Below are 22,846 nucleotides of genomic sequence, written 5' to 3'. Positions count from 1 at the left end.
TAATCTGCTTCTCTTTTGTTTATGCTACAAATAGTATTTTTTGTTACTGTTATTCTGAAATATCTTAGGAGCAAAGAAGTGAGCATGTTCTTTCATTGTGTTTGTTCTGATGGTAGGATTATGTATTGAACCTTTTAATACATAAACTTTTATTTTTGGTTGTGCTCCATTCTGAAAAATATTTTAATTCATCTCTGCTTGTCTAAGTTTAGTGAAATGGAAAAGCATAGATCAATAAAAGTACAACAAAGATGTGCTTTAATCTCTTTAGAAGTTGATACACTCATTGCTTGTATTTTAGTCTAGCTTAGTAGGGAGGTGGGATGAATCATTGATTATTATTACACTTAGGATTGAAGCTCCCAAATTCTTACATATTTGTTTTAGCTACTAAATAATTTTTTTAGGGTGTTACTAAAAAGTAGTGAGTTTTTTATTAAAATTTCTCAACAAGTACTTAATGCACTTAAAGATAATATCAGGTGGTCTTGTGGGTTGAAACAGAATATGATTTTTTTGTGATTTTTCTCAATTTTTTTAAGATTACAGATGTTCACAAAATATTCACAGGCAGTGGAATTAACTTTTCTGTTTAAAGATTAAACATACTGGATTTTAATCATAAGTACCAGTGTATTCTTAGTTTCTTATTTAGACAAGAGAAGGAATAATGGATATTTAACTGTTATTTTAACCTGTTTGGCCAGTAGATTTTTCCCAAGACTGAATAACCTAGATTGTTTGCAGGCCAGAAAATTTGCTTTATCGGTTAGGGCTCTTGGAAGTTTGTTTCCAGATAATATTATTGATAGATAAGCTACCACATCATTTAAACATTTTTTTAAACATTTATTTATTTTTGAGAGACAGAAATAGAGCACGAGCCAGGGAGGGGCAGAGAGAGAGGGAGATACAGAATCGGAAGCAGGCTCCAGGCTCTGACCTGTCAGCACAGAGCCAGAAGCTGGGCTCGGACCCACGAACCCTGAGATCATGACCTGAGCCGATGCTGGACACTTAGCCCACTGAGCCACCCAGGCACCCCCTAGCACATCATTTTAGATTTTCATTGGGAGAATTGAGTTTATTTGAATTGTTGCATATGACATGGGGACTAATAGAAACATAGATTTTGTGTAATATGTTAGGTTTGGTTTCGTATGACAAAACTTAAAACCAGACAGAGGTTAATTCCTTTCTCATGGTGTGAGATTCGAAAATAGCTTTAGGCACGGCAACTCTACAATGGTCAGGAATCCCAGCTCCTGCCTTGTTGCTCAGTCATTTTACCCATGTCACAGTCCTTCCTAGAAAGGTACAAGGAAAAAGAAGAGGCTCTCTCTTAAATAGAGATTTTTAGAAAGCCACAATGTAAGTCTTATTGTCGGAGACCGGCTTGGGCTGGGGTCCAGGGGTCCCTGAAGGATGGACGGTGTCAGCGAGGGAGGGGTGAGAGAGGCCCGAGGGTCTTTCTGGTCACCAGGCAGGCATCTCCGTTCTGACTGGGGCTCAATTTTATAAGTGTTTGGGGGATGGCACAGAAGTGGCATTTGCCTTAGACGATGATTTCTGATAACAAACTTCTTTGATATGTAAGAATTTCCCAGAACATAGATTTGTAGAAGACTCCCGCATAGCCTTTATCAATAGTGAAATAGGTGATTTAGATGCTTATCCTATGGGGAAGAAGGTATCTTTAGCATATCAGACAATGTTTTTAGCATAAAAGGGTGAAGTTACTTCTCAGTGAGCAGGGGTCAAACATCTTTCAGGAAACACCTTTGCTCTCATAATCACAAAATAAGAAGTTCCTCAATAGGTTCCTCCACAGGGAACAATCAGCATATTCAAGGCCAGAATAAGTCACTCCAAATACTTGATAACAAATGCCTTGGGGGGGGGGGGGCGACTAGTGCTCCAAGCAGAAACAATTGGGTGGGGGATGTCTGCCCTTACTCTAAATTAGGCTCTTTGTCTCAGGGCTAGACTCAAGCCGCCTTTATTATGTAAGTCTTGGATCTGCAAGGCCCTTAGGAAGAGCCTTTTAACAATCATCCACAATGTTTTCATCTGAAATCTTCGGAAAAGGCAGGGACATGCCTTTCCTTATGAGCAATCTGTGTGGGGAATATAGGCCTGATCTGGAATATTGTGAGGCCTGGTTAATACGAGCAGGCTCATTTCCAACATGAGCCAGTAATAGCAGGAGGAGATACCAGTTTTCATTTCTCATGGCAGGAGCTGTGCATACGCTACCATTTCCTCGCTGTGACTGTCATCCAGCGAGGCCAGTGTGGCTCCCAGCATTTTATCTTGTTGGCCAGAACTTAGTCCATGTCCACAGGTAATTGTAAGGCGAGCTGGGAATGTAGTGGTTTTTTGGGGGCGAGGGGTGGGGGCTGCCATGTCTGCTGTTAGAAATTGGGGATTATTTTACTAAGGAAGAAGGTAAGAACAGGTGCTGGCTGGCAGTACAACAGTGGCAACCCTGTTATATAGTATACATAAAGCAGTGTACTGAATGTTAGAGATCTTCTAATTGAGTGCCACTTGCCTATTAACCTTTACTGGCTCTTTGTTGATACTGATAAAAGTTTCAGAGTCGTTCCCTAGGAAGATGTACCTGTGGACACATGAGTAGAATTTTGTAGGATTGCTGTCTTTGGAACTCATCCATTAAGCTGAACAGTTTATGTATGGACCACTGTTAAGATATTTTATTAATGAAAAATGACTATTTTCTAGGATAGAATGTTCCACTGTTAAAAGACAGTTCTTTCTGAAAATTTTTCTAAATTTCCACCATTCACTGATACAGTCAAGTATGAGTTAATTACCATGCTCTGTATGCAAGACACTGTGATGATACTTGAACATTCAGAGGCATCATGATTAATTTATCAAGTGCTAGCTATGTGCCTGCTGTGGAACTGGAAGTCTTAAGTACATTGTTCATATTCTCCATTTTACAAATGAAATTATCTAAGGTATTATAGCTAGTGAGTGATAGAGCTAGAGTTTATACCCAGGTCTAACTCTAAAACCATTTCGGTTAGTTTTCATGAAGTAGACACTTTGCCATAAGCATGTGACACATTGTATTGAGGGTATTTAGTGGTTTAGTTTCAGATTCTTGTCTTGGTTTATATAACAAAGAATCTCTTTGTGCCTCAGTTTTCGGTTAACATTTTGCAGAGCCACTTAAAATGTGATGATGCTCCTCTTTTGATTTTGTATTTTTTAAGTCTGTATTGCAATCAGTATGATATATGGCCTGTGACAAATGCCAGCCAGTAATCTGATCTAATAGTAGTAGTAAATGATCATATTTTAAAATGTCTTATCAGCATTCAAATTGCATGTAGCATTAAAAAATTTCTATGAAAACCACCTTTCGATCACCTTGTAAATCAGCTCACTGGTGCTGTGAGTACTGTCTTTCTTCCCATAAGCCTGCTGTCATGTACCCTGACAGCAGCACACGTGGAGTTTGGCTTAAAAGCTTTTTGCTTCAAGCTGAGGTTTTTGACCCCACTGATATACAGATGTTCTCATAATTTCTTCTCTTCAGAGCCTTTATAAATCAAAAAGAGTGGGAAAAGGGAAAATCATATGAGTAATTACAGTATTAAATTACTGTGGAACACCATTTCAGTTCTTTATAATTCTCTTTTCAACTTGAGTTTCAAATCACCAGCTTCTTAAATGTTAAGTTTCTTACATCGACAGGCCTTCGATTATGGCTGCACCACTGATTTATCACTTGACACCTCTGCCTCTTGTTTTATGAGAAACATTTTCTTTCTTGGTGAGAGTACCGCTCCAATTATGCCGCCTTGACTTTAGAAGATTGTGTAGTAAGGCAGCGATAAGCCTGTTGCTTCTTTCTGATCTTTGAATGTAAACTCTCACAAACGGGTGTTTCATCCTTCCTTCCTTAAGTCTTGATTCTTATTTCATTCTAGGACGATTTGATGAAACCGTTATTGAAGAGAGAAGACAGTGTGCTGAAGATTTGCTACAGTTCTCCGCTAATATCCCTGCTCTTTATAACAGTAAACAGCTTGAAGATTTTTTCAAGGTTTGATAGTCTTTCTGAAATATTTTGTACTTTATTAAATATTTTTGTTTTCTAATTTGTAGAAAGGCAGGATTCAAGTTTTTTTTTTTAATACAATGTCACTTACTGTTGAATATAATTACTCATTGAAATAAATAGAAGTTAGTAGCTAAACAAAAATGTCTCTGGCATATCTTCTGATTTTAGTGTAGAAATGTATAAGAATTTTGATTCATAGGTTTTAAAAAATTGGTTCAAAGGGCTTAGAGATTATCCCATTCACTTTATCGTAATTGAAATACATTTAAAAAATTTAAGAATCGTGAAATTCCAGTTGCTTCCTTTACTTTTTGAGGTGTCTTTCAGTGATAGACTCTTTGGGATAGAAACCAGTATAAGTTCATATTCAATTTGTTATAATTGTACTACATTGTGTTAGAGATAGAGCAAAAATGGTCACTATACAATTCTAGAGAAGTAGGCTAGTACAAATTATGTTACCAGAATCATTGGATATTAGTATTTTCAGTTTCTTGAAATATAAGATTTTCATTCTGAGTTCTGTATCATTTTAATTAAAAATTTTTAAATATTTATTTTTGAGAGAGACAGAGAGGAGAGAGAGAATGAGAATGTGAGCGAGGAGGGGCAGAGAGAAGAGGAGACACAGAATCTGAAGCAGGTTTCGGGCTGTGAGCTAACAGCACAGAGCCAGCCACCTGGGCATCCCATGAGTTCTTTATCATTTTGAAAATAGTTTTCTAATTTATTTTACATTGAACTTGTGCAAGTTGTCAGTTGATATCAGTGTCTTTAATGACCACAATTTTCCTATTGCCTTTAGACTTCTAGAAAAAATCTAAGTGATTATGCCAAACTTGTTTTTTTCCTTCTTTGTATAAATGCAGTTTATTTGTATAAATGCAGTTTGTTAGAACATATAGCCAGTGAGGTATATAAATAGTGGGATTTTTAAGTTTCCTGATGTCAGTGGATCTACCAAAAGAAAATATTTTTTATTTTATTTTATTTTTCCTATTTTAATTTACTGAAGAAAGTTGATCTTTTAAAAAATATTACAGACTCATGACTTAGAAATAGAAATATTAATAGAAAAGTTTATAGAAACAGTAGATTTCTAGTGATTGACTTTGTTGCTTAATTTTTCATTATTGTGTGAAGTAGGCCAAGATGATGAATGTGACTTTGCTTATGGTATACTGCAGATCTTTAGGATAAAAGGCCAAATCAAATTGGTACAATATTTGCCCTTTGTTGTTCTTGGTTACAACCCTATCCTTGTTGCAAGGAGCCTATTCTTATAGAAAAAGGCAGCATTATTAAGCAAGAAGGAAATGGCTTTATAGAAATTGTGAAAAGCAGTCCTGCAAATTATTGCATGCAAAGGGTTAAAAAAAATCATAGGAATATATAAGTCAGATCTTAGACTTTTCACAATTTAAATAAAAGTGACCTGTTCATTCTGTTTCCTTTGGATCTGGCAATTCCTGATTATAACTGCTCCTAGATAATACTTACTTTTTGGCTTTGTGCAGTGAGAGACAGAAGAGAAAGAAGACAGCTACTCTTAGAAAATGTTTTAGAAGTACCTTAGGTAGTCTGCTGGGCAGAATTATCACAACAGTAGTATCAATGTCTGAACAATGAAAAAAGCTTACCATATTAGCTTAAACAAAAAGGAGGTTTGTCTACTACAGCAGGAAGTTGTATGAGGAAGATAGAGCCGGGTTGGTAACAGAGCTCAATAATGTCCCCAGAGCCTTAGCTTTAGCTTCCTGGTTTGGGGTGTGAAAGGAAAGAGGCCAATGAATGAATGCATGCCAGTTTTTAAAAGCTTTCCTAGAACTTCTGCCTAGAGGTAGACCTTCTTATATCCAGTAGTCCAGAACTGGGTCACAGGACTGTTCTTAGCTTCAGAGAAGCCTGTGTAGGTGACTCTTTTAGCTTTCTAGTTCTGATTGCAGGTGAAGATACGAACGGAGGTTGTTGGGTAGCCAGGTCACAAGGTGTTCTATAATGACATATGTAGGTTTTGGTTTTTTTCTTTGTATGTGTGTTTGTGGAAAAACATTGATGGTAGATACCACATTGCAGATGACCACATAGCCAATTGATACGATTTTTTAAAACACACACAGGAGTAGAAGGAGTGCTGTAAAGTGCTATAATGAGCCTCTGTTACTCATTACTCATCTTAAAAAAATTAACAGTATATTGCCACATTTTTTCATCTGTACCTTTCCATATGTATCTTTGCTGGGTATTTATGGGTATAAATGCATACATACAGTTTCTCTGTGCCCCTTTCCTGGCAATCTCTTTTCCCAGCCCCATCCCTGGGTAACTACTTACCTGTTTTCTGACTATAGATTTACCTTTTCAGGCAATTTCAATTACATGGAATCACACAATATGTGATAAAAGATCACTTAATGTTTTCATACAACATTTTGAGTTTTATCCACATTCTATCATGTATCAGTATTCTATTTCTTTATGTTGCCGAATAGTATTCCGTTATATAGATCATATCACATTTTGTTTATCCATTGACAAACTGATGGACGTTTGGTTTGTTTTCAGTTTTTTGGGTCTCTGTCTAGTATTGCTGGCAACAAATCTTTGTGTACAAATCTATGTTTTTATTTCTCTAGATTCTGAAGAGTGGACTTGCTGGGTCTTATGATAAGTTTTTGTTTTTAAGAAACTGCCAAACTGTTCTCCAGAGTGACCGTACTGTTTTAGATTCCCCAGCAAAGTGCGAAGGCTCTGGTTCTTACTCAGTTTCACCAACACTTAGTATTGTATGAATTTTAAATTTGTATCTGTTCTAGTATGTGTACAGTGGTATTTCGCTGTGGTATTATTTCCATTTCCTAATGGCTAATAATGATGAGCTTGTTTTGATGTGCTACTTATTCATATACTTTGGTGAAATATCTGTTAAAATCTGTCCAGTTTTGGTTGGGTTTTCTTATTAATTGACTTATGAGTGTTCTGAATATATACTGGATACAAGTTCTTTATTACATAGGTGCTTTCCACATATTTTCTCCCAATCTATGGCTTGTCCATTTTCTTAATGGTATCATTTGAAGTACAGAAGTTTTTAATTTTGATGGAGTATAATTTATCATTTTTTTCTTTTTTTTAAATCATGCTCTCTTTTTTTTGTCATATCCAAGAACTCTTAGATTAACCCAAAGTCCAGATTTTCTTCTGTGTTCTTTTCTAGACATTTTAGTCTTACATTTAGGTCTCTTATTCATTTTCAGTTACTTTTGTATATTGTGTGAAGCAATAGTCTAAATTAGTCTTTTGGCACATGAATATCTAATAGTCTCAGCATTGTTTGTTGAAAAGGCCATCCTTTCCACATTGAATTAGTTCGGCATTGTTGCTAAAAATAGAATTGACTAAATGTAATGGCTTATTTCTGGACTTTTGATGTCTTCTATTGATCTGCGTGCCTGTTCTTATAACAGTACTGTATTGAATATTGTAGCTTTATAACAAATTTTGAAATCAGATAGTGTAAGTTGTCTCACTTTATTCATACTTTTTCAGAATTATTGTAGTAATTTTGAATCCTTTGAAATTCCATAAAAATTTTAGCATTAGCTTGTCCATATGAACAAGAAATTCTGATGGAATTTTTGTTGGAATTGTATTAAATCTATAGTTCAGTTTGGGGAAAAATATTATCTTAACAACATTGCCTTCCAACCCATGAACATGAAATGACTCCATTTATTTAGGTGTTCTTTAATTAGTCTCAGCAGTGTTTTGCAATTTTCAGTGTATAAGTCTGACACTTCTTTCGTTAAAATTGTTCTAAGCATTTTATTCTTTTGATGCTGTTGTGAGCAGAATTGAGTTCTTTCACTTTGCATAATGTTTTACAGATTTAATCCATGTTGCAGCATGTACCAATACTTTATTCCTTTTTGGTGGCTATGTAGTATTCCTTTGCATAGCTATAGGATATGCTGCATTTTGTTTATCCATTCATGAGTTGATGCACATTTGGGTTGTCCCTCCCTTTTGGTTATTATGCATAATGCCATTAATGAATGTTGGCACATAAGTTTTTTGTGTGGACATACCTTTTCATTTCTCTTAGGTGTATACCTAGTATTGCAATTGATCTGGGAAGATTTCAAATTTTAATTCAGTTTATTTACTTGTTGTAGGTCTAACAAGAGAATATCTTCTTAGATACTCCCTTTCTACTTGAATCACCTTTGGTAACTTGTCCCTTCCTAGGAACTTTCATCTGAATTATGTAATTTGTTGGCATAAATTGTTTATAGTATTCCCCCATAATGCCTTTAATTTCTATGGGTATGTTAGTGATGTCCCCTCTTTCATTCATGATTTTGGTAATTTGTATCTGGTGTATTTTTTTCTTGGTCAGTCTGTCTAAAAGTTTGATATTTGTTGATTTTTTCAAAAGACCAACTTGGTTTCATTACTTTCTCTTTGTTTTTTCTATTTTATTTTATCGATTTCCACTCTAAACTTTGTTTTTTTCCTTTTGCTTGCTTTGGATTTACTTTGCTCTTTATCTAATTCTTTAATTCCTTAAAGTGGAAGCTTAGGTTACTGACTTGAGATGGTTCTTCTTATCTAACATGAGTATTTACAACTATAAATTTTTCTTTTAGCACTACTTGAGCCTCATCCTATAACCTTTTACACTTTGTTTTGATTTTTAATCAGTTTAATTCATTTTCTGATTTCTTCTGTGATTTTTCTGCGGAGCCACTGGTTATTTAGAAAAATGTTCTTTAATTTCCAAATATTTGTTAATTTTTAAAGTTTCTTTTATTGTTGATTTCTGATTCTGTTTTCTTGTGGTCGTGGTCAGAACACATGTTGTATGATTTCAATTGTTTTAAATTTATTGAGGCCAGATTTATTTCTTAGCATACAGGAGAATGTTGCATTAGTGCTTGAAAGGGAAGCGTATTCTGTTGTCAGGTGGAATTTTATTTAAATTTTAGTTCAAGTTAGTTGTTAGTGATCTTCAAGTCTTCTGTATCTGCCTTGCTAGTTTTCTGCCTAGTTCTGTCAATTATTGAGAGTAAGATAATGAAGCCTCCAGTTATTGTTGAATTTTCTTAAAAAAAATTTTTTTAATGATTGTTTATTTTTGAGAGAGAGAGAGAGAGAGACAGACAGACAGACAAAGCACAAGTGAGAGAGGCACAGAGAAGGAAGGAGACACAGAATCCGAAGCAGGCTCCAGGCTGTGAGCTGTCAGCACAGAGCCCGACTCAGGACTCGAACCCACGAACCGTGAGATCATGACCTGAGCCGAAGTCGGACACTAACTGACTGAGTCACCCAGGCATCCCTGAATTTTCTGCTTGTCCTTTTAGTTGTTAATGTTTATTTATTTTGGGTTTCCACTGACATGTGCGTGTGTATAGGTGGTTATATTTTCCTGATAAGTTGATGTTTTTACCCTAATGAAATGTCCCGCTTTGTCTTGCATAGTATTTACATCTATTTTGTATGATTTTAATATAAAGACCACTCTCGATAGAGACCACTCTAGGTCTCTAACAGTCATGTTTGGCATGGAACGTTTTCTTTTCATTATTGTGCTTTCATTCTATTTGTGTTATTGAATCTGAAGGGCATCTCTTACATGCACTATATAGTTTGATTTTATTTTTTTATCCAGTCTGAAAATTGCTATTGTTGATTGGTGTATTTGGTCCTTTTATATTTAAAGTAATCATTGATATGATTGAATTTTTGTCTACCATTTTGCTATATGTTATAGATCTCATATACTTTTTGTTCTTTTGTTTCTTCTCTGTGTGTCATCTGTGTTAGATATTTTTTATTGTATCATTTAAGTTCCTCTTTTATGTTATTTTAAGTTATATTCTTTTTTTTAATGTTTATTTATTTTTGAGAGAGAGAGAAACAGAGCGTGAGCAGGGGAGGGGCAGAGAGAGAGGGAGACAGAATCCAAAGCAGGCTCCAGGTTCTAAGCTGTCAGCACAGAGCCCCACATGGGGCTTGAACTCATGAGCTGTGAGATTATGACCTGAGCTGAAGTCGGATGCTTAACTGATTGAGCTACCCAGGTGCTCCTAAGTTATATTCTTAATGGTTATTCTAGGGATTAAAATAATGCATTTTAATTTATGACAATTTATTTGAGATTAAAATTAATTCTAGTAAAATATGGAAAGTTTGGTCCATAAAGCTTTATTCATTCCTCCTTTTTTGTGTTATTATTATCATAGATATATCTCAAATATACACCCAACAATATAGTTTTATGGTTTGATGTCTTTTAAGGAAGTTAGGAGTAGAAAAGAGAAGAATATGTATTTATATAGTCATTTGTATTTACCCTCATATTTTTCTTTTTTTGGTGTTCTTTATTCAGGTGGATTTGAATTACTGTATGTTGTCAGAGCTTGAAGGATTTACTGTAGTTTCTCTTTTTGCATGTGTAAGGCGGGTTTGCTAGAAACAGATTCTTCTTAGTCTTTGGAAATATTTTTGTTTACCCTTCATTTTTTAAAATATATATTTATTTTTGAGAGAGAGAGAGAGAGTGCGAGCAGGGGAGGGGCAGAGAGAGAGGGAGACAGAGGATCCAAAGCAAGCTCCACGCCGTCAGTACAGAGCCTGATGCGGGGCTTGAACTCACAAACTGTGAAATCATGACCTGAGCTGAAGTTGAATGCTTAACTGACTGAGCTAACTGGGCATTCCTACCCGTCATTTTTAAAGAAGAGTTTTTCTGGATATGTAGAATTATTGATTACCAGTGTTTCCTTTAGCATTTTGAATTTATCATTTTGGTTTTCATTGTTCTTTATGAGAAGTCAGAAATTAATTTTACAGAAATTCTGTTATATAAGTCTTTTTCTATTGCTGCTTTTAGAATTTAGCCTTTGTTTTTCAACAGTGTGACTCACAGTGTTGATCTCTTTCTGTTTGTCCTATTTGGGATTTAATTTATCTTCTTGTATTTGTAGATTATTATTTTTCATCAGAGTTTGAAAGTTTCTTTCTCATCTCTTCAGCTTTTTTCTCTGCTTTTTTTTCTGTCTCATGTCTAGAACATGTAAGTTGATATGCTTAATATTACCTTTATAGCTCTCTGGTTCTCTTTACTGTTAATTAGATCTTTATTCCCCCCTATGATCTTCATATTGGGTAGTTAACTGTTGATCTTTAAGTTCATTCATTATTCATCTTTCTCAAATTGATTGCATTTTGTTCCTATGGCTTTTGATTTATGATTTCCCTCTGGTTCTCTCTTTAAAATTGAGATTCACATAAAATAAAATTCACCACTTTAAAGTATAAATTTTAGTGATTTTTTTAGTATATCCACTGAGTTATGCCACCATTATCACTATTTATTTCCAGAACATTTTCATTTCCCCATAAAGAAATCTTAGACCGGTTAGTGCCTGCTCCTCCTTCCCCACTCACCCTAACTTCTAGCAACCACTAATCTGTTTTGTTTTTGTTTTGATGGATTTGCCTGTTTTGAACATTTCACATGAAGAGAATCATACAGTAGCCTTTTGCATCTGGCTTCTCTCATATAGCTTAGTGTTTTCAAGTTTCATCCATGTTGCAGCATGTATCAGGGCTTCATTCCTTTTTATGGCTAAGTAATATTCCATTAGGTAAGTATGACTATACCACATTTTGTTTATCTGTTGATCAGCTGATGGACATTTAAATTCTCTACATTTCTGGCTCATATGAATAATGGTTCTTTTGGTTCTTTTTTATAATTTATTTTGTTTACGTTTGCTTTCATGAGTCATACACATCATACTTTTTTTTTTTAATATTTTATTTATTTTCTTAGAGAAAGAGAGAGAGACAGCATGAGCAGGGGAGGGTCAGAGAGAGAGAGAGAGATACAGAATCTGAAACAGGCTCCAGGCTCTGAGCTAGCTGTCAGCACAGAACCTGACATGGGGCTCAAACCCAAGAACCGTGAGATCCTGACCTGAGCTGAAGTCGGACGCTTAACCAACTGAGCCACCCAGGTGCCCATATACATCATACTTGTAAAGATTCTTTGACTTTCGGGGTCGCCTGGGTGGCTCAGTTGGTTGAGTGTCTGAGTTTCACTCAGGTCATGATCACATGGTTTGTGGGTTCGAGCCCCGCGTCAGGCTCTGTGCTGACAGCTTGGAGCCTGGAGCCTGCTTTGGATTCTGTGTCTTCCTCTCTTTGTGTCTCTCCCTCACTCGTGCCCTGTCTGTCTCTCTCTCAAAACTAAATAAACACTTCAAAAATAAAAAAAATTCTTTGACTTCCTTCAGTTATTTAACTTGTTTATAAATAGTGGTTTCGAAGTCTTGGCTTTCTAAGTCCAATTTCTTTGCCCCTTAGAGTTAATGCCTGCTGATTACTTCCCCTACTCCTCCCGTGTATGGAGCACACACTTTCTTGTATCTTTGTATGTCTCATAATTTTTTTGTTGAAAACTGGAAATTTTGGTTAATATAGCAGATCTGAGTTTTGATTTTTACCCTGAGGGTTGTTAGCATTATTTTGTTAGCATGTTTAGTAGAATGTCCGTACTGAATCCGTGGAATCTGTTTAATGGGCAGTGTGTGACTGCTGATATCTCTACTCAATTTTTAATTTTTATTGTATTTTTAAACCTGGCTAATCAGGGGTTAGCCCTGTAACAGCATAGCTTAGTGGTCAGCCAGTGATTGGTCTTTGTATTTAAACACTGTCTTCCATTATATGCTTCTTCCATATGCTGATGTTTCTTGATAGAGTTCAGAGTTCAAGCAGTTTTTAAGTTTGCCCTGGATTTTCCTTTCCTTTGAGACCTTTTGCATTTCCACAATGTGCAGGCACCATTGTGGTTTGCCGGGGATTTGCAGATAGCTTGATTCCTCTCAGGTCTCTCCCGGATGGGCGAGAACCCCTATGGTTGTGGACTTTCTGTAACTCCCCGTGGAATGTCTGGCTAATACGCTGGTGCTTTGCTTGCTGCCACCTCACGCTTGCTGAGCCACTATGCACTGGCGCTGGGATCGCTACTGTCACTGGTAATGCTGTCTAGGGTGGACTTCTGTGCTGCAGTCCAAATCATGCTCGCCTCCTCTGCAAGTGAATCTGCTGAATTTCAAGGCTTGCCTTGCCCTTGTATACTTACCATGGCAACCCAGCTGGGACAGAAGGTAGGGGCAACCCCAGGCTAGAATGCCACAGACTCCCACAGTTCTTACCTGTGGTTTTGTGTTTTTTTATGGGTAACCACTTCTTCATTTGTTATATGCTTTTGGTCAGTTTCCAGAGCGCTCAGATGGTTGTTTTGACATTTTTCTCCAGTTATAGCATTGTCTTTTGGGGAGAGCACTTGCTGATCTACTTATTCCATCATACCTGAAAACTCCTTCACCCCTAGATCGACATTTCATTAACAAAAACTTTGAGATGCTGAGTAATAAATTTCTTTCTCCTGCATAGTAAAGAACACCAAGTGATTAATGTTTTTGATCGAGAGATCAAAATAGCAGTTAATCTAGAGATTTAATGTAGAGATTAAAATAGAATTGTGGCATATTTCTCTACTACTTTCCTCGAGTTCCTATGCAACAGTTATTATTTTATTTAATTAAAGATTTATTCTGTATTATTTATTTTGTATAATATTGTTTGTTAAATGAAGTAAATAAAATTTCTGTAAGATTATGAGCTAAAACAGTTTTTTTGTATTCTTTAGTATTCTGTTTTTATTTAATCTTATAAACATCTTATATCAGCTAATATTATTAACAAAAAATGAATGCTTATGTTGTTCTAAACACTTTACATGTATGAAATCTTTTAGTCCTAACAACATATGGAGCTATAAATAATATTTCCATTTTATAGATAGGTAACAAAGTCCACATCTCTGGTAGTAGAAGAGGTAGTTAATGGTTGAAAGGCACTTTCTGTAAACTGAGATTGTAAATAAAATGATCTTTGTCTGGTGAAATTCTCAGAATACTTGCAGATTTTCTTAAGATTAGGTTTATGGCTTAGTCTGTAATAGAGACTTCTTTTTAGGAGAAAATTTCAGATACAAACTGTGATTTGAATATTTTAATAAATAGAATAAAGTGTATAAATTCATGCTTTTAAAGGGAATAATTTTTAAGGTTTCGGTTCATTTAATACTCTGGGAAGTAAAGTTTGATAATTTGAGAGGGACCATTTTACCTTTATTAAAAATATTTTGCTTTGGGGTACCTGGGTGGCTCAGTCTGTTAAGCATCTGACTTCAACTCAGGTCATGATCTCATGGGGTTCAAGCACTGCATCAGGCTCTGTGCTGACAGCTTGGAGCCTGGAGCCTGCTTCTCTCTCTCTCTGCCCCTCTCTCTCTGCCGCTGTCCCGCTAGTGCTCTGTCTCTCTCTGTCTCTCAAAAATAATAAATAAATGTTTAAAAAATGTGTGCTATTTAAGTACACTAAATAAATGTATTTAATACAAATATCTTATATTTGTTTAGTTTTATATTATGTCTAAATAGTTTTCAAATTTAAGGTACTTCTGGAATCACTGGGGTTCTATGAGTGTTTATTTTGGTAAAATTAAATGACTTCTAATGGAGTCCCATCATTTATCACTAATTAATATGACCAAGCACTAAGGATGCTGAGTAACAATCTTTAGCTGGTGGGTGTTTTTCCCCCCTTTGCATTTTTTAAATGAGTACTTTTGATAGATTTTTATAAATATGCTTTTATAAAAAACCATATGATATCATAAAGATAATATTCCTTTTGAATTCTAATAGGTTAAACACTAGTTTTAATAATAGATTGTTTTTTTACAGTAGTTTAGTTTACAGAAAAATTGTGCAGAAAATATAGTGCTTTTCTGTATTTCCCCTTTATTTTTCATAGAGATTCCCTTATTATTAACATCTTGTATTGGTGTGGTACATTTCTTATAGTTGATGAATCAATATTGATATTCCTATTGATTTTTAAAAAGCAGATGTAATCTAGTTTAACAGATGAATGGTTTCTGTAATCCTTATATGTACTCAGTTGAGATAACTATTGTTCATTTGTTACTCATTTAAAAAATACCCTTACTGACAATGAAACACAATTACTCTTCTCTTTTTAGGGTGGAATAGTTAATGATGGTTCTGAATTGATTGGACCTGCCGAAGCTTATTCGGATTCCCTCATTGATAGCTTTCCTGAGTGTAGTACTGAAGGTAGGATATTTTAAATTTTTTCCATTGCAGGGGTTTTGATTGCAGAAAACTATAAATCTGTTTGAATTGCAAAGAAATAGATGGCCGTAGGAATTTGAGAGTATTTCACCAATTCTAAGATGCTTTTTGTTCTTCACATTTTAGTATCACTAATACTCGGTGCTTGATACTGAGTTGATGATACCTTCTTACGTTTAATTGACAGCTTTTTTCTTTCTTAGTGATATGTAAAATAATGATTTATCCTATAATTAATGGCAGATTTGTTGAAATAGGGCATAATAAGTGTTCAGAATTTATAATGTGTAGTATAAGAATACCTTGCTAAAGTTAGTTAGCATATCTGGCTTTTAGACAGTTAATTTCAAAGCTGGCTTTAAAAGTTTAGTCATGTTCCTAGAAAGAGTAAACCTAAGGCAATTTTAGTGTCTTTTGTATGTTTTATAATAACATGAGTGTAAACCAAAACAGTTTTTTGAAATTTTAATCACCTTAATTCAAGAAAGCTTAATCACTTGTTTTATTCCTTTGTTAAGCCATCCTTGAATTTTTATGAAGATTTAAAATACATACATTTTGGTCTTTAGATTCCTTAGCTAGTTTTCTTCCAGGGAAGATTTTGGAATTAAAGAATAATATTTGGAGACAGGGAGGGAGAGTGTTTAGAAATAGGTATTTAGATTTGTTTGAGGCAGCTTAGGTTTGTTTTATATAAAAGTAAACTCATAGACTAGTTATTTCTTGATCTCTTTCATGAATAACAGTTTATGGTAGAGGAGGATGCTTATGACTCTCATATGGGAGGTAGCCACGATCTCACTGCAGTGGTATTTTTGTGGGGGCATGTACTGATGTCATGCAATAGATTTATTGCAGTAGATCGGCATCTTAATTTGGTAGGAGCAGCAAATCCCCATTCTTTGTGTAGGCTGAATCTTTTGGTGCTGCCACACTGAAAAGTGATTAGCTCTTGTTTTTCACGGTGGTTCCCACTGACTTAAAAGCAAAGTCTGTTCCCTTACACCTAGTGTTCTGTGTTGTGTATGGGCACCTTAGGCCCAGGGGTTTCCATTGGATCCTCAATACCTTTGGCTCCATATGAAATCATAAATCAGCCAAAGTCATAGAAAAACATTGCTCACAGTAATTTTTTAATTTATTTACATTTACATATTTATAATCCATTATGTTTTTTGGGAAAAACAAATACCTTTTTTCCTGTGACCTGTTTTGATCTGTGACCCTTGCTAGGTTTTGGAAAAGGTCCCCCTGCTGGGGACCCCAGTGTGATTCTGTTTCTAGATCTAGTTTCCTTGGAAGGTAACTTATTTGAGATAACCAGATCTGGCTGTTGCCTCAGAGATACTCTGTTCCTGAGAAGAGGGAGAGAGTATTTTCTCCCTATAAATGTGCTGAGTTGGTGACATCCAATAGTGGACAAGTTTACAAAGATTCCTAGGAGCTTGTTCAACAAGGAGTAGTTTTTAGAAATTCTAGAATGTTTCTTAGTTTCTCTCCTTTTGTGTTTTGTTACAGGAATCTAAGGTTACGTGATTTGGAGATTTTTATATTTTTTTGATATTCATATTAAGCCTTTTTTACTAGGTGAGAGTCAGCCACGGTGGGAGACATATATGTCAGGAACCTATTATAGTGTAAGGTCATCATGGATGGGAATGATACAGAGGTCTTCTGTCCTTTGTTATAGTCTGGAAGAGAAGAGGAGGAGCATTATTATTAGGAATGAATTTTCTTGGGATAGTGTTCTAAAACATGGAAGACTGTTCAGGGTTAAAATGTGGGGGCAGAGAGAGAAAGGGAGAGAGAGAATCCCTCCCCACCCCCATGCAGGGTTTGGCCTCATGAACCATGAGATCATGACGTGTGCCAAAACCAAGAGTCCAACGCCCCACTGACTGAGCCACCCAGGCACCCCACGAAAGGATTTGTCTTTCAGGAATATGCTTTTATGAGAGAAATTAGGGGCTATCTTTTTGTTAAAAACACCAGAAAAGGGGTGCCTGGGTGGCTCAGTTGGTTAAGCATCTGACTTTGGCTCAGGTCATGATCTCACGGTCTGTGGGTTCGAGCCCTGAGTTGGCCTCTGTGCTGGCTTGGAGCCTGTTTCAGATTCTCTCTCTCTCTCTCTCTCTCTCTCTCTCTCTCTCTCTCCCTCCCTCTCTCCCTCCCCCCCCCAGAAATAAATAAAACATTAAAAAAAAAAACACACCAGAAAAGACTTATGCTATCTAAAAGTAATACTGACATTTTATGCATATTTAGTTTTCCAACTGTATTACCATCTCTGAAACACACTGTGATCCATGAAGAATGCAAAATGTGGAACTGGGAAGGCACTTAATGCTTAGATTTTTGTACCCCTCCCTTTAAAAGCCTTTACGCCTGACTAATTAGTCCTGCCAAAAGGCACCTTGTTGACAAATATAGATCGAAGTGTCAAACAGCTTGCAAATTCATTGTTATTTGAGAGGGGAAATGACTTTTAAATATCAAGAGATTGTCAGGCACCCTGGGTAAGTGCAAGATGTACTTTCCTACCAAAAGTTCTGCAAACCCCAGAGACAACCAAGGGAGGGGGCCTCTGCTGGCAAAGTTGCTGGGGAAGCTGGCAGCCGGCCAAGCCCCACAGGTAGGCGGCGAAACAGGGCTGTAGAGGGATTATGGTGGCAAGCGCTCGGGGTTTGGATTTAGAGCCAAAATGTGAGGAGGTGATTCACTCCATAACATCTCCTCTGAGTGTAGTATTTTAAATGGTGTTTCAAAGGTGTATTCATTTTTCACACTTGTGATTTAGTTTGCCAGTGAAATGAGCCAGAGGGGCAAATCTTAATGTATAGTCTGCTGTTTCAAGGTCCTTCAGTGGAGTTAGAATGACATGGCAAGTCTATCACCTCTCAGAGAACAGATGTAGAGGCTAAGTAATCATTATTTTTATTAGTACCATAAAAATGCAATCAACAGGTCTTCATTTACCTTGAAGGAAAGTTTTCTGAGGAAAACATAAAGAGCTGGATTAATGACTTTTAAAAAAAAATTACCATTATTTGATTGTAATGGGATAGAGGAAACCCCTTTAAGGTTCCATAAAACCAATCATTTGGTGATTAACTGGTAAGTATATTTTATCTAATATGAAATTGAGAAATATAAAGTTATTCAGTAGGTTTTTAGATAAAAAGTTTATATTGTTTTGTGTTTTTAAAATGAAATCCTGGTTACTTTTCATATCCCTTGTCGAGAGAAATTATTCAATATATATATTTTTAAAGATGAAAGAAGATTTACTTGATTGTTAACATCTTAGTTCCTTTTTAAACTTGCATCTTTTCATTTGATTAAACTTATCTATGAAGTTACTATGAGATATGTGGAAACCTGGCCAAAATGGTGCATGGGAATTGAGCTGCTTGACATGTTTCTCTCATCTGTTGGCCCGTTTGAAGGATGTAGGTTGCTTTACTGCCATGATGTTCTTGATATTGGAGCCTTTGATGTTGGTAGACTCTCATCTGGTAACCTGTGTCATTTCCTCTTCCTAATACGTGACTTGATTTCCTTTGCACTTGTGGGAGGGACATTTTCCAGGTGTACGCAGCAAACCAGAGAAAATAATTAGATGATCGTAATCACAAATAGAAACTGAGAGGTCAGTTTCTTATGTGTAAGATCTCATGAGGGAATAGTCTCAAATGTCTCCTGGGAGTAGCCAGATCTACTATTTTTTTTTTTTTTAGTGGCCTGTAAATTGTGGATTAAGAGCTCCCTGGGTGTTCAGTTGTAGCAATTGTAGATACAAGTAAGGATCTATTAAGCTGTCTTGAATTAGGTATTTTAGAGTAAATGAGACGTACATTTTGAGAATAGTATGCGTTGCTGGTCTCTGTAAGGGATCTCTAAAATCACTCTCAGTTCAGGCTTTGTATTTTTATTTGATGGTAGGGTGAGAATTCTTTCCAGTAAATCTTGAAGATTAGAGGTAAACTGAATTAAACGGAATAATTTTGATTAGTTTTAAAACATTAGGGGAGACTAATTGGAAAGGTGTATAGTTATTTCAGTTTGAAAAAATCTTCTGTATCAAAATGCCATTTTATTATTATATTTTTCTTTTTATTATTTGTATTATTTTTATTTGGTTGATTTAAACTTGATGCTTTGAGGCAGGATCATTTTAAAAAGGAATATTCTTAAGTTGGTTCACCACTGAATAGGCTAAATCTATTTTTCAGACAAACTTGAAGTCTCTGCACTACATGAAGTAGTGTAAGATGACAAAAATACCCAAAGCCTAACTGAAAGTAATTTTAATGTTTTTTTTTAAATTTTTCTCTCTGAAACAGGCTCCAGGCTCTGGGCTGGCAGTCAGCTCAGAGCCCGACGCGGGGCTCGAACCCACGAACCGCGAGATCATGACCTAAACGAAAGTTGAAAGTCGGACGCTTAACCGACTAAGCCACCCAGGCGCCCCAACTGAAAGTAATTTTAAATTTAAAATAGGATTTAGTGCAAGTGTCCACTAGGTGGCACCATGAGAACCCTGAATCTTGTCACTGCGATTATTCTAGGCCCCCTTGTATTATGATAGAGTATGCTTATTCAATTTAAAGTTCCTTTTTCTCTTAAGTGCTTATCTGTGTAACGTTTATCTGTTTTCTCTTATTAGTTGAATTTCCTTTGGTAAAGGGAGTTTAAAATAGGTAAAAGAACAGATGATTATTCTCAAGATAAACATAAATGAGATGTCATTGTATGTGTGAATGTAAAACAAATGATAGAAATTATAAATATTGACTCTTAAAAATTCTAGGGCTATTGAGGATAATGTTGGCTTTTAGGGGTTGGGTGGGGCCAATAAAAATTTTGATAATATGTCAATGGAAGTGTTTGAGGGTAGAAGGAACATCAAGAATGACACAGATAAATCTGTTATTCCACAATTTAAAATTGGAATTTCAGAGAAGTTAAGCCATGTTCCTGAAGCACTCCAGGTATTCAGTAGCAATCATAGAAAATATATTTTGAGAGAAGAGATTTAGTTTTATGGAGAGGGAGGCAGTGAGAATGCGTATTTGGTATGGAACTTCCAGTGTGAGCTGCCTGTGTGCTGGTAGCAGGATGGATTCACACAGATTATGGAGAGCGCAGCATATAAAGTTCATTAGGTAGAACGGGAAGCTAGCTCATAGATCTTTGTTGTTTTCATGATAAGATAACAGTACGAGGGTTGTAATTTTGATTGATATGTTGCTTTCTGAACTCTTTTTCGCCAAATATGCAGTAGATATTCTGATGCTCTTTTCATAAATTTTCAACGGTGAAACAAAGACTTGTCCCCAGGACATTATAAAAATGTGAACTATCAGAGGAATGGTACTTTTTAGGAACAGTAGCTATTTCTAAATGATAAGTTGGTAATCAAGTACAGGAATCTTAACTAGCTTCGGGTTTTAGATTTAGGTATTCACCTAAAATCATATTTACAGGGGCTTGTTTGTTAATGGAGATTGATATGTATGTCTTCTACCTCAGGGTGACCTTTGTTCTGCTGGCTAGATATTTTGCTTTGTGTGTGAAGCATGAGTCATTGCTACTAGGAAAAGTAGAAATTCCCTTTCGTTGACTGAACCTCAGTGCTCAGTGAAAGCTATCAGCTAATAATAATGAGGCCATGTATTTTATATATAGTTGACCATGAGAGACCACCTGTTGTTCTAAAGGAAACTGATCTCTTTTTGCAGATGGTCTTCAAATACAGATTTCTGATAGTTTATAGTATAAAGATTTATTCTATAGCAACTCAACCTTTTCCCCTGGTGCCTGTCTTTCAGAGGTGGTGTCCTAGACAGATTTCACTAGACTGCCCTACTCTGAGCAGTTCAAAGCACAGAAGGTGAAGGTAGGTAGGTGAACTGGGATGCTATATAAACCCCTCATGTCTGTAGCTGCTTTTTAACCGGTCACCTGGGGCCCTCTAATAGCCCTGAGACTTGAATCTCTGTGATATGAACCTGGAGGCAGAACGCTTTCATAGAACCTTTGACTCTTCCCCCTCCCATCCCTTCCCAAAAAGGCTTAGGTTTTTGTCTTGATGGTGTTGGTGAAGGATGTACCTTTTACTCTCATGATGGCTCCAGAGGGCCCCTTTAAACATGGATTGACTTCAGGTTGGTTTAACTTTTGACAAATAGCTTCTGAATTGTCAATTGTTGCCCTGCCTTATCCACAGTGTTCTTCCTACTCACCTTAACTGAGAGCCTCTTGTTTGCTGCTCTCTGTGTCTTAGTAGCTTTCTGGGTTTTAGGAAGCTAGTCTCCACTTCATGTGATACTTCTATTTAGCTTTGTATAAAACATGTTGAATGACAGGACCATGAATTCAAGGAGTTGAGCAAGCACTGTGTTAAGTAGATGTGTTAAGGATGTAAGGTGAAAAAACCTAGGTACTGAGTATTTGTGTGTGTGTGTATGTGTGTGTGTGTGCGTGTGTGTGTGTAATTCATTACTGTGGTAGTGAAGGGGGAGTATTCTTGAGGTATTTGGGGAACACTTCATTGAGAAGAAGGGAATTTAGAAATTGCTTAAATGCAAAAGAGATTTCCTAGAAGATGATTGATTGCAGTGTATGGTTGAGATATGCTAGGGTTAGGCTTATGATATGGTCAAGATATGGTAGGGTGCATCTTAAAAGAAGAATTAAAGGAAGAAGATAACTGAGGAAGAAATGTGAAGGGGTTAGTCTGCTTCAGACAGATCTGTCAGTAATCATTTCTGTCTTTCTTAAGCTAGGAATTCCTTGGCACTGGCTGCTAGATGATATGTGTGAGCCTGTATTTCATAACTTATGTTTGTATAGCATATATTCATTCATAGATTCCCAGTTTTAGCCCTTGGTGCATCTCCTTTGATATCTTAAAAATACAGAGCCTTAAGAGTTTGTCCTGCGCATGTAAGGGATGTGGTAAGAGTCATCTGTAATCCCACCATATAGAGAAAATTACTGTTAATGTTAATATATCTTTTTAGCCTTTTTTTTTGTTTTTGCTTTAAAATTAGAATTATAGTATACATATGTACTGCTTTGCAGCTTGTTGTGTTTGCATCATAGATCATGAATACGTTAGCATTAAATATTCTTTTGTAACATAATTTTTAATAGCTGTATAATATTTTATCAAAGGGATGTACCATAATCTCTTATTGTTAGGGATTTGTCATTTCCAAATTTTCACGAATTTTTGTGATGAGTATACTCAGATATAGATTGTTTATCATATCTCTGATTGTTTTTGGTATAAATTATTGAATTTCTGGGTCAAAGGTATGAATATTTTCTGCATCTGATATGCATTGTCCAGTTTTCTTCCAGAAGGGTTAAATCAGAAGTCTTTCTGCTTCCCATTGCTTCTCTCCTAGTTGGGCTAGAAAAATTTCTTTTCCTAACATGCTAGTTTTTCTTTGTTTGCTCTATTTGAAAGATTCTTCATTTAGAATTAGGTAGAGTTTGA

The 22,846-nt window shown here is 35.9% G+C and overlaps 1 protein-coding gene across 4 annotated transcripts in view; it reads left to right on the top strand.

The window, feature by feature from the left end:
* The window catches only part of RPS6KC1 (ribosomal protein S6 kinase C1), a 180,827-nt gene that overhangs the window by 31,837 nt on the left and 126,144 nt on the right, over positions 1–22,846 (top strand). For all 4 annotated transcript variants that reach the window (XM_039230102.1, XM_039230101.1, XM_039230104.1 and 1 more), the window contains exons 4-5: positions 3,966–4,081; positions 15,228–15,321. In XM_039230102.1, coding sequence (XP_039086033.1) covers positions 3,966–4,081; positions 15,228–15,321 — 210 coding nt within the window. The remainder of the gene's footprint in view (positions 1–3,965; positions 4,082–15,227; positions 15,322–22,846) is intronic.

Source organism: Hyaena hyaena, unplaced genomic scaffold (assembly GCF_003009895.1).
Source record: "Hyaena hyaena isolate Hyena2069 unplaced genomic scaffold, ASM300989v1 scaffold_43, whole genome shotgun sequence".
NCBI classification, from domain to species: Eukaryota; Metazoa; Chordata; class Mammalia; order Carnivora; family Hyaenidae; genus Hyaena; species Hyaena hyaena.
Note: the sequence above shows the minus strand (reverse complement) of the source record. Positions and strands in the feature narration are given on the sequence as shown.